At 50.7% G+C, this 12787-nt stretch overlaps 1 protein-coding gene across 1 annotated transcript in view; it reads right to left on the reverse strand.

Annotated features, from left to right (window-relative positions):
• The window catches only part of MNS1 (meiosis specific nuclear structural 1), a 498937-nt gene extending 487563 nt beyond the window's left edge, over positions 1–11374 (reverse strand). The window contains exon 1 of the mRNA XM_069624891.1: positions 11138–11374. Within this exon, the coding sequence (XP_069480992.1) occupies positions 11138–11143 (6 nt within the window). The 5' untranslated portion in view covers positions 11144–11374. The remainder of the gene's footprint in view (positions 1–11137) is intronic.
• Between the last annotated feature and the right edge of the window lie 1413 nt (positions 11375–12787).

Genomic DNA, 12787 nt, shown 5'->3' on the forward strand with positions numbered 1-12787 from the left:
AGAAACAATTGTCAGAGATACTTTGTCTCGCCCTAAGAGAGCCAAGCATGCCAACAAATTATGCATCCCACATATTCTCAGAGCCAAAGCCGGGGGGTATTGGCTTTCCGCACATTGCACCCAAACTCTGGAACTCCCTTCCCAACACACTCAGAGCAGAAACCTCCCTCACAGCATTCCGCAAAACACTCAAAATCACTCTGTTCATCTAACCTTGCCCGCAAGACAACCTGTAACTAATCCTGTACCATCACATGTACCATGTATGTACTCTGAAACCACGTCCAATGTCTGTATTCTGCAACTAAGTGCAATGTCTGTAAAAGCGCCACAATGCCTCCGGGCTGCTGCGTGCTTTATAAATACTAAATAAATAAATTGTTCCTCTTTTTTGGGGCCTTTATTTGGTAATCTGGTGCATCAGCTGCTGCTTTGTTCCACCCCACATTTTGTAAAAGCATGTTTATATCTGCACTCCCTGCTCCAGGAGCAGTAACCTTTCTCAAATTTCCAACATGTAATGTTGCTCCTATTGGTGTTTTGTGGGTTGCTAGCATTCTGGCTGCGGGTATTTGACCTAGCCACCCATGGCTGTTTTTTTTGCCGAAAGGGCTGCTCGCTCTTATTCTGGCTTTCTGTCTTTGTGCCTTTACTGCTGTTTGACTGTGGGTTTTTGTGCGAGTTGCATCCTTCTCCGCACAGCATGTTGTTTTGGTCTTGAGCACCTCCTGAATGTAGACTATTCTGCACTTCATCCCGTTCTATTTCTGGGCGTACTGCCAAGGCCCTCCTGAACGGCTCATAGTAGGTGAGCCAAGCATCCCCTCCAAAGACTTACCTAACTTCCCTGATGTTGTCTACATAAGCAAATAACGCTGTGCCTTCGTTAGGATTTTTCTCCAAAATTACTGTTGCCATTATGTTGAATGCCTTCAACCAGTTATCCCAACTGTTTTCAACCTGTGATTTCCTTGCCAATACCTTCTCCCCCATTTATTTTAGGATCCCTAAACACACAGTAACCTTTTTGTTGGGCCTCTAGTAATGAAAACATTTCTATGTATCCCTTCTTCCATATAGTTTCCTTAGCTTCTTGCTCAATAGTCCAAGCTAAAAATCTCTTAAATCTGTTTAATATTTCCTTTTCCAGCTCTTTTAGTGTGTCTAGTAACTACGGGGTTGTGTCCACAACGCTTTGTTCTTTTGGGGGGTTGTGGCGTTGTAATTACTGGCGCTGTCTGGTGTTGGACCTGTGCCTTCTGCTGCTGGGTCCAATTTTATGGCCACTTCAGTCGTAGGACCTGGTGTGTCACGCTGGTCGGTACTGGGACCCCATGCCCTTAAATGACCATTTTCTCTTCCTTGTTCATCAAAGGCATTCTCCCAACCTTTAGCTGTTCCCCATGAACACCACCCCCCCGTGTCAGTCACCATTTTCTGCATTTACCAACAATGCTTGTTGCATAAAATATTTGTTTGCTAAATTATCCATCATTTCATTAAGGCAGGCTTCTTTTTTACCTTTCTTAGTGTTCTTTTTCCAAGTGTCTGGCGTTACTTGCTTCTCGGTTGTAGTGGACTTTTTGTGCTCTTTTGCTTTCTTTTTTGGTGGTTCCTCTGCTTCCTCAAGCTCCACAATCTCCTCTTCATCTTCTTCTGAATCTTCACCCAGCCTTCTTACCCATGCCCAGCCGTGCAACTTCTCAGCCTCTGTTGCCCACTCCAGCAGCTTCGATCCCTTCTTGCTGCCCATTCTTCCTCGACCTGCGTGCGCAGTCCTGAGGCCAGAAAATGACTTTGAAAGTTCTGGCGTTCATTTTGGGGCTTTAAAGCCTTCTGCACCGCGTGCGCTGTGCCGACAGAAGCAGGCTTGTTTGTAATAGCCTGTGAAACTGACGACTAAAGCTTCTGTTCCTTTCCTGAAGCCAACCTTGCCTCGCAAGCCTTATGTGTTGTCCCGGCAACCCCGGCCAGGCTCTCTCTTCCCTTTGCTCTGGGGCAGCAACCTTCTAGCTGCCGCCTACGCCTTGCGCTGAGCCGCTTCGCGCTGGGTCTACTTTATCCAGCTGCGCCCTGGCGGTACACTTGAACCGATGCTGCTAACCACTCGTCTCCCAGTCGGATTGCCGGGCTCCTGTGTTGGCAGTAAGTGTCTTTGGGCGTCTGTTCACTATGCACAGTTCGTGTACACCACCACATAGCAAAAATCACTACTCAGAGCACAGTTTATCCAGGCCTCACCGCAGAAGGGTAAAGCTCCAGATCACTGGTCTACGATCCGGAAAACTCCTTGCACAGCAACTCAGCCTCTGTAAGAAAAGGAAAGCTATGTTGATCTGTACAGAGTCTCAAAGCACAGCGGCCACAAATCCCACCGGAGCAGGGCAAAGCTCACGGTCTTTGGAAATCACGAGCTCGGCTGCAAAGGAACACAGGTCTACAAATCCGAACTGGAGCAGGGTAAAGCTTGCGGTCTCTGAAGTCACTAGCAGGACTATGCTCAAAAGAAAAGTCTTCTGCGCGCGCAGAATAACTCTGGTGCTCCGGAGTACCAAGCTAAATGAATTCTCCCTGAATAGTCCCTTCTTTTATTCCCTAAGGCCCTAACAAGTGTTTGTGGGGGCTTTCTAGCCTACGCGGCCGGCTGCCGCCGACAGTCGTTTTCACCTGGGTGTCCCAGTTTGTTATGCTGCCTGCCTTCTTCCTGCCTGTGTTGGACCTGAAAAGGGTTGCCCTGGGTTCTTTTCCCAACGGGACTATATTTGCACCTGTACGAGTCCTAGTCCTAGTCCAGGCAGCGTCTCACAGCGGTCGCAAAACACCTGTGCCCTTTCCCCGCGAGCTCTGCGGCAGGCTGACAGTGGTTTTGAAAGGTAGAAGGGGGCGTGGCATGGGCGGAAGCAGTTAGCGGTACGGTGGAACACCTGGGACAGTACTTGTGGGCAAAAACACCTGCACCCTTTCCCCATGAATTTATTTGCAAGCTTTTGTAATCTTCAGTTTACATTACTTCATCAGGCATAGGAAGAATGGGGCTCTTGGAACAGCGGGACAGCACACAGCTGTTAACCTACAAAACAGAATGTAAACGATTTTTCGGGGGCGTGGCCAAGAGAGCCAGCGATGTGGCTGCTCCTCTGATGGCTGTCGTTCGGGACCCATGGCATCCAGCTATAAACTGATGATTCCGCCGTCGGGCAGAAGTGATCTCCAGATCTATGGCAACGTGAATGGCAGAGGCTGGGACTCGGCCCCGGGGAGCCGCGGACCCTGTCGCTGCGGGGTGGCTGTGGTGGCGGAGGGGGCCTGTCGCTCCGGCGAGGCAGATTCCTCGCGACCCACTGGGTGGGGGCGACAGTCTCCGCTCCTGAGACGCCGTCCCAGCTGGCACCTCCCGAAGCCTTCTGTGGAGCCTCCTGAAGCAGGCCGGCCTCGGTCCGGCTCTCCGCCAGCTGTAGCCTGGGGGCCCCTGACGGGAATGCGAGAGCCCTGCGGGGGGAGCCGCGCCCTCCCACAAGCACATTAAGATCACGTTCCGGTGCCTCCTAGCAGCGGGGTGGAGACTCAACCCACGGCCTCCTGCTAATCAAGTCCCCAAGGCCCCCTGACATAACGGTAACACCAGGTCAGTTGACCCTCTATGCAGTAGATTCTACCCAGAACATCAAGCAGCGCCATCACCACTCTGACTTCATCAGGCCCTCTAAGACGACTGCTTCCTGGGGCGCCTCAGCCCATTTTCCCTTACATCGCTGACAATCCAAGGCCTACCACCAGTGGCAGTACCTTAGGAGCCCTCCTCCTGGGCCTCCAAATGCCCCCAGAGGGTCTGCACTACCCAAGCAGTGCTTCACCAGAGTACCTACACTGGCAACACAACGGCTCTAGCGCGACCCCAGCCCCGCTGACCCCCTGTGGGCGAGCTCCCACTAAGCCATCCAGCCCGGCGACTTCCTGGGGCGCACTGGCCCATTCTCCTCCCCCTCACCTCACCGGAGATCCGAGACTCAAGCTTTGCGGCGAGAAAAGAACATTCCGCTCCCACTTGGGCCCTGCTGACGCCGTGGAGAGTCTCGCCCTAGTGGTCAACCCTCCCCCACCAGGCCTGGAGCCTAGAGATCTGCTTATTGAAACCTCCCAAGGTGGACCTCGGACCATCAGCGAACCCCAGCTGGGGCTACCCTCTCAGCTCACCCGGCAACACGGGAGCCCCCAAGACAAGCCCTCTCGTTAACGGACCCCCACCCCACATAGAATTGTCCCCTGTGTCCCCGAATCAAACGCTAAGAACGATGACTAAACCCGCTAAAGCAACTAAAAGCTTAGACATTTCCACCATGTTGCTGACAGCGCACATGGCAAAGAAACCGGACCCCCCCAAACTCACCCGCAGAAGACCCCCGAGGAGCACGGAAGGCTGGCTACCAAGGAAAATATCCAGGCCTTCATGCTTGACATTAAAGCAGAGTTCAGATCCTGCATGGCAAAGCTCTCCACGAAAATGGAACAAACGGATCAAAGACTCACTGAGGCGGAACAGAGGCCGGGGACCTGACCCAGAGTCACGACTCAACATTAATAGAAATGCAGCGTGCGAATCAGGATCTGCAAAACAGGAGCGAAGTGCTGGAACTTAAGCAGGAGGACCTGGAAAACAGGGCGCGACGAAATAATCTTCGTATCCGAGGGGTCCCCACAACAATACAAGACAAAGAACTGCCAGAATATATAGGCAACTTCTTCCAATCGCTGCTCCCGCTCACGGACAAGGCCCAACTCATCCTGGATCGCACCCACAGGCTGCACCCAAGACGAGGGGTGGATTTGGATGCTCCGCCGGATGTGATAACTAGGGTCCACTTCTACGCCACAAAAGAGGCCTTCTCAGCTATAAACCGCACCAGGGTTGAGCCGTCCTTCCAGGGCGCCCCGCTCCAGATTTACCAGGACCTCTCCCTGATAACGCTGCAAAAAAAGAAGAGCCCTCAAACCCTTAACCCTATTCCTGCAGAACCAGCAGATCTGTTGGCGGTGGCTGGTCCCTACGACTCTCCAATTCACCTATCTGGGAACCCAGTGCAGAATAAGCCACCTGGAAGACGCAGAGACCATTTTGCACCCTGTCTCTCCAGGGAGCTTGCCCGCTCCCAGTTCTCACCACCCGCCGGAGGAGCCAAACCAGTCCCCCCAGAAACAGCAGCAACCAACCTGGTCCGAGACGCAGAGATGCCGGAAGGTGAGATAGACCTGCCATGACCCACGGTCCCAAAATGACTAACTCCGGACCCAATGAAGGAGGCAACGATGCTGCGGGCTCCGAGCAGCCCATAACCCACTCCAAGGAGTATGCCATCAACCTACCCTTGGAGGCGAACGCAGTTATGTGGTTCAATCCTAGCCCCGTTGGCTGGGAAAACAGATATGGCCCTGTTGGCCAGGGGAGATGCCGAGCTGAAAAAACCGGCCCCCCACATTACCACAAGTTGGCTCTCCCGTTGGAGAGATTACAAAACCCAGCCACAGGGAAACTGCGCCGACGCTAAGCCTGTAGATGACTGAGAACCAACCCTCCACCCCCTCAAGATCGGCTCCGAGCGCCGGAGGAAGCCCGGGAAGCCCCCCCTCCACACCAAAAACTGAACTTCCTGACGATAAACGTCGGAGGCTTAAACTCCCTGCAAAAGAGGAAATCCTCGCTGCAGCGTTTGAAGAACGAAGAAGCCTCTGTAGTCTTTCTCCAAGAGACTTATTTGATCCCAGCAGACTTCACTCGGCTCTGCGATAGACAATTTCCGTTACAGTTTTTGGCGTCAAACGGCACAAAGAAGGGTGGGCTGCGATTCTTTTTGCCAAGAACCTCAGACCTCAAATCCTCGACACTTTGCTTTGCCCGGAAGGCCGCTTTGGGGCAATAAAATGCCGGATCTATGACCAACTCTACTCGCTTATTTCGGTCTATGCACCAAATGACAAACAAGAGGAGTTCTATGTTGCTCTAGAAGAGGCCCTCCCACAATTCGTTGAAGGCCAGACTATCATTGGGGAGATTTCAACGGAGTCCCTGATCCACTGAAAGACAAGTCATTCCTCCGGCTCATAAAGATTTCAGCGTGGCAGCAGCATTACTTAAATTATTCAGAACATTATGGGTGGTGGACACCTGGAGAGTCCTGCACCCGGAGGAACGAGACTACTCGTTCTATTCATACGTACATAGAACTTATTCTCGCATCAACCTCCTGCTGGCCTCCCCGCAAGTCTTGGCATTCACAGATGAAGTGACCATTGGGCCTAGGATGCTTTCAGATCATGCCCCAATAACGCTGACACTCAGAGCCCATGACCCTGACACTGCCCAGAGACGCAGGTGGTCCCTATACGATCCGATTTTGGGAGATACGTCACTAAGAGATGCTGTGGCGAAATCGCTAAGAGTTTTTTAAGGAAAACAAAAATGAAGATACCTCCCCAGCCAACACTTGGGACGCGATGAAGGCAGTGGTGAGAGGAGCTCTAATCTCCCAAGGAGCAGCCTACCATAAACAAAAGCGACAAGCCCGCCAAGACCTGGAAGGCAAAGTACAGGAGGCGGAAGCAGTGTGTAAAGCCAGAAACTGGACCCCGAGAGGCCTCTGAGCCCTGCAGGTAGCTCAGAAGAAGTTGGAAGCTCACTACGCAGAGGATACAGCACAGCACCTAGCCAAAACAAAAAGCCACTACGGCAAAGGTAATAAGGCAAACAAATTCCAGGTGGAGAAATTAGCGAAGGTCAAGAAGAGGAACACCATCCTAGGCCTACGTGATCCTCAAGGTAGAGTCCAGTTTGCGGATCGTGACAAACTACGAATAGCCGTGGCCCACATCACAGACACTATGTCGGCATCTCCGAGATCGCGTGAAGAGCAACACACCTATTTGCAAGATGCAGCCCTCCCTCACATCACAGCTGCGATGAGAGAAGAGCTAGAAGCCCCGATCACATGCAAGGAGGTTGACGTTGCAATCAAGAGTCTTAAACCAAGAGCCCCTGGACCAGATGGGTTTTCGACTCGATTCTACAAAATCTTTCGGCCCCAGCTGCTGGCCCCCATGACAACACTTTAATTCCTTCACCATCTCAGGGACCATCACCCCGTCAATGCAAGAATCGATCACAGTCCTAGCCCTCAAACTTGGAAAAGACCCCAGAGACAACACGGCGTATAGACAGACCCATCTCCCTGCTGAATCTGGACGCTAACATATATTCGAAGGTCCTAGTAAACCGACTGGCGAGAGTACTCCCGGATATCATAAACCCAGACCAGACGGGATTCATAATGAATAGAGCAACCGCAGACAATATAGGCAGGGTCCTCAATTTGATTGAGATCGCTAAACTGGATTCACAGAAATTAGCCTTGCTAGCCCTGGATGCAACCAAGGCCTTCGATAAAGTGGATTGGTCGTTCCTCCGACTCACCCTAGAATCCTTCCATTTTGGGCCCTCCTTCCTAAAACTCATCCTAGCGAACTACCAAGCCCCAAAGAGCCTCATCCGGGTTAATGGCCTACTATCCAGCCCAATCCCTCTAACATGTGGAACCAGGCAGGGATACCCCCTCTTCCCCCTGCTCTTCGGCCTAGTTATGGAACCCCTCCCTAGCCCAACGAATCCGCTTTAATCCCAGAATTAAAGGCCTCCAAGTAGGCACCTCGCAGCACAAGATTGCGCTGTATGCAGACGATGTGATGCTGACCATAACGGACACCTCTCAGTCACTGAGGTCTGCCCTAGCAGAAATTCATAGATTCGGAAAGGGCATCAGGATTTTCTATTAACTTTGCAAAATCATCAGCCTTGGGGGTGGGGCTGGAACCAGAAGACAGAGTCCTTTAGATCCCACTTCACAATCCAACTAAGTGAAAAGTCAATTCCTTACCTTAGGGTCCAGATCCCCGCCCACCCGGAAAATACCTACCGGACAAACTTCCCTCCATTATTCAAGAGCTTGAAGAGGGACCTTGACCGCTGGCTCGCACAGGAGATCTTGCTTCTGGGTGGCATCGCGGCCTGCAAGATGAGCCTCCTCCCACGGTTCCTATAAACTTGTTCAGCCCTCCCCCATCATGATCACACGCTCCCCGCTCCAGCGCCTCCAAAGGAAGGTATTTTGCTTTATCTGGAAAGGCAAAAAGTCTCGGATCCCACAGAAGACTATGCTGAGGGCCCCAAACCTGGGAGGCCTGGGGATCCCGGATCTCCGGAAATATCAGAAAGCGGTGCAGGTAGCTCACACTCGAGCTTGGATTATCACCTCGAGGCGCCCAAAATGGCCAGAGATTTAACAATCTCGCTTACCCCTCCCGCTCCGCTTTCTATTACATCTGCTGGCCTCCCTGCGTAGGACATGGCCAGCTACCTTGTCTTCCACTAAACATACCTTAAAAGCTTGGGAGTGGGCGTGTAAACAGAGGCATCCTGAGAGACTTGAGCCCGTTCGCCCCAGTGTTCTACAACCTGGCCTTCTCACAGGGAGCCTGCCCGCGGCCTTTAAAAATTGGATCGCCGGGGGTCCAGCTAACTGGGTCAACTATTTGAAGCGAACCAACCGCTGAACTTCGAACAATGCAAGAGCGCTTTTCACCTAGGAGAGACCGATAGGTTCTCATATGCCCAAATTCGACATTGGTGCGCACACCCACAGACTCGCTTAGCGGCCACACGAGAACTAGATCCCATCGAGCAGACAGCGGCAGATCCACCGAACCAAGGGCGAATCTCGATGCTATATACAATATTGCAGATAAACGTTCTCGTCGCTAAAGCGACCTACATGTCGCAGTGGGAAGCAGATTTAGGACACCCAATACAGGACCAGTCCTGGGCAGACATTTGGTCAAGAACTCACTCATCATTTTGCATTACCAAACCGGGAGTGCGCGCATAAACTACTTTTAAGGTGGTACTACCCGCTGCTCCGACTACATCATGTCAACCGGGCCTTGGACCCCCTATGTTGGCGCCACTGCGGCCTCCCAGGCTCCTACCTGCATATGTGGTGGACATGCCCGGTGGTGGCGAACTTCTGGTCCCAATGCATAGCCACCATAGCACACATTACCCAGATAACGCTGCTGCTGGAGCCAGAGCCTATCTTGCTAGGAGTCCCGATCCCAGGCATATATCCGAGGTCCGGTAAGAAGGCGGCCCTCATAACACAGCTGCTCCCGGCCACTAAGATCACAGTGGTGCGAACCTGGAAATCCCCGGAGGGGCCCCTAATGATCCTGTGGTGGCTAAAACTCTGGGACATTTTCATAGCGGAAAAGATCACGGCGGCAAACAGGGGTCACCTTCACCGCTTCACAAACATTTGGTCGCCCGTGATAGACTATGACCAGAGCTACCCAGGACTGACATATAAACTGTGCTCGGTGGTGAACGCCCTACTGGCAGAGGACAAGGAACCGGTCCAATGAACAGAGGAGCAAGAACTTGACGGCGGTCAAAGGGTAGAGGGTGGTGGGAAAGCCCAAGGGAATGTCAATATAAGGCTTAACAGGCTGCATGTACTTAAATTTCTAAAATGCAATGTTCTCCTGTGCGCTGTTCAAAAATAAACAAGTTAAAAAAAAAATAAAAAAACGTTTTTTCACAGAAAGTGTGCTGTAAAATGCCCTTCAACACATTTAAATTAGTTTTCTCAGGGGTGAGAAGCCCCCGCACCCCTACCCCCAAACTCGCTCATTCTTGGGAATTTGTCTACCTCTCCAATTAAAAAACGTCAACCAACACCTCTACTTGTGTGTTTAAAAGTGCACAATGTGTTGCTAAAGTGCATAGAAATGGACACCACTCTAAATTTGCAAAGAACGAAATATCTTTGGGTCTTAGTGGAGGGGGAAAAGGGAGGAGATAAGGGAGAGAACTCTCATGCTCCCATGTAAAACATGCAACGTTTAGCCAAGTGGGAAAGTGGCTTCTATCACTATAGAAACACACAATTTATCACTAAATAATAAAACACGATCTTTGGGGCGAATTCCCAAGCCCATTGTAAACATATAGAGTTTATGAATGCACATTAACATGTCTTATTTGCAATATAAACGTTAAATTAGATTGTAATTTGATTAACAATTAGTTTGCTAATGCCAGAACGCTGATATGTTACATCGACGTCCAGCTGTTGCTCAACATTTCATAAACACAATTTTGCTCGTTGGCTACAATAGGTTGGGGACCCCGGTATCTATACAATATCTGACACCCTGGGGACATTGGGAAGCCCTCTAGCACCATGTGTGCATCCTTGGTTAAAGGAATCGGATAATCTGGCCAATCATTCTGATGCCATGTTGGCCGATTAAATGAACAGATTGCTCTTTAGACACACAACTGCTGGGAAGCACCCAGCAAGGTCAGATGTGCTGCGATCACGGAGCTTCAAGTGTGGCAGAGGCAGCACCCCGCTACAGTCGGAATCATGATATGATATGGCATTTGTAATGCGCCTATACACAAGTGTTTCAAGGCGCGAGGAGGCAGGGAGGGCGGAGAACAAGGGAAGACAGACAAACGATCCTACTAGGCCAGGTGACATTCAGATCGCGCAAGCGCATGGGTAGAGGGGCCGGGAAAAATGCAAGGGGGAAAGTGCAGTACAAAGTGATTAGTAAAATACAAGATAAATAATAAGGGCCAGCTGGTGATAAGTGCAGACAAGTGCCCGGAAGGGGGGCTGTAGGGATACAGAGACAGTCCCGCAGTGCAGGGGTTGCCAGGGAGGCAGTGCAGGGGAGAGTGGCTGGGCCAAGGACCGAGATTGGTGAGTGGCCCAGTTGCTGATTCAGTACAGTTTCAGTGATTTAGCAGCTGGATCCGAGCACTGGGATCACCGCTAGAGGCGACAGGCTAGCCTAGCAACCATTGTAACCTGAAAATGAACACCGCAACAAATAGCTATTTAACTGCATTGTTGACGCCTGTCACGAACCCAACAAACCTAAACGTTTATCGACCCGTTGGCGGTGAAAAGATGCCATTGTCACTATTCTCCCTCTGTCCACCTGCTGTGCTGTCAGCTTACACCGCCGCTGGTGTCAAAGTAAAAACGGTGGTGCACTCAGCACATTCAACAGTAGCAGTACTCACCATCATGATTGCGGCGCGACGGCGAACCTAAGTCCCCCTCTCCGACAGATAACCCGTAACACACACGGAGCAAGCCAACATAGCCTGTACAGCAGCGCGCTGTTAGCCGGGTTGCCTTGGTGATGGCCGAGATGGATGCTATTCCCTGGCGCTCTTTCTGCCTCTGTGTAACGTTCGCTCTGATTGGGTCTTGCCGGCCAGCAGTGGCGCGTTTCGCCGATCTCCTAGCAAACGTATCCGTAGCGGCCATCTTGGAAATGTTTCTAATTCTAAGAACTCTGCATAATGTTCATTCTACTTTGAACACTTGTTTAAAAACCACGATTGTCGGAATGTCATTTAACATCAGATTCTCTTTTAACTAGTTAATATGGCTTATTTAAGAGTAATATGTGTTAAAATGCAACCTCATTCCCGCTCCTGAAGACCGTTTTGTGAGCCTTTTTTTAACCAAAATACGAATTCAACCATTATGAGAGTCATGTGAATTTATGCAGATTTGTGTAAAGGAAATTGCTGCAAGACCCAGATTCTGCCATTAGTCCTTTTTCTACCTTCCCAGACTGTGACCAGTTCAGGCCTGTGCAGAGACGTCTGTCTCGTGTGTTGCTTTAAGAGTGACCCTGCGGTTTACAGAATCTCGCGCGGATTCAGGGAGCAGCGGGGTTAATGTGTGAGTGGATCCACATCCTATGACTGGATCAGTGTCAAGCAAGGCAGCAGGCGAGTGACAGGAAAACAGCTTCATCGTAGCTGCTACGTTTTTAGAGTGGACTGAGCGCTCCCGGTGGTGGCACTCTTGTCTGAAGTTGTACCAATGCTCGTCTCCGTTTTTAGTTTTGGCTATTAGGTGTCACTTGCTATACGCCCAAACTATTGCATTGGAGTACAGATAGGGAGGAGTGACTTATAAGGATGGACACAGTTCTAAGGTGTTGTTTGGTTATGTGCCTGCCAATGGCCATTCCCACCCAGTTCCTGCACCTTCTTCGCCTAAAACGCCGCCTCATGGGAGCTCTTTGCATACATGCCAACATACCAAGGCGCCTGGGAGGGCGATTTCGTCAGAGAAATCAGGAGACTACAATTTCCCCATAGGAATGCATTGGGGAATAATTATTTTAGGCGTATAATGTGAGAACAATATTTTTCATCAAAAAATTGGGAGCCTCCCTCCCATAGCTCTCAACTCACACGCTTTTGGCGGGTGTCACCCGCCTTGTAAACAGCTGACTCACCCGCCAAGACTCCTGCACGCCCATTCGTTTCAATGGGCCTCTCACCCGCCAAAATTAAAATCTGGTGTTTTCACCCGCCTTTGTGACACAAATGGTTGAGAGCTATGCCCTCCTAAATCGGGGGGGGGGGGGGGAGTTGGCATGTCGGTCTTTGAGCTGGCTTTATCAAGTCTTACCATCAGGCTTTCCATTTTGTTCAAAGTAGTCTTCTGAGTTAATGACTTAATTGGAGTTGTAAATACGCTACTGGTGTAATATGTCTTACCAGGTCTGCCTTCAGCCAGTCGATTTATAAGCACATGTCCTTCACTGAAGTCCTGTTAAAAAAGAGCATTGGCAAAGCCACTGAATTCCTATTTAAAACCAACATTTTTGGCTTGTGCATAAGTTTTAATCTTTTGCCAGGCACTGC

This window comes from Ambystoma mexicanum, chromosome 11, assembly GCF_040938575.1.
Source record: "Ambystoma mexicanum isolate Mex_15411 chromosome 11, UKY_AmexF1_1, whole genome shotgun sequence".
Lineage (NCBI taxonomy): Eukaryota > Metazoa > Chordata > Amphibia > Caudata > Ambystomatidae > Ambystoma > Ambystoma mexicanum.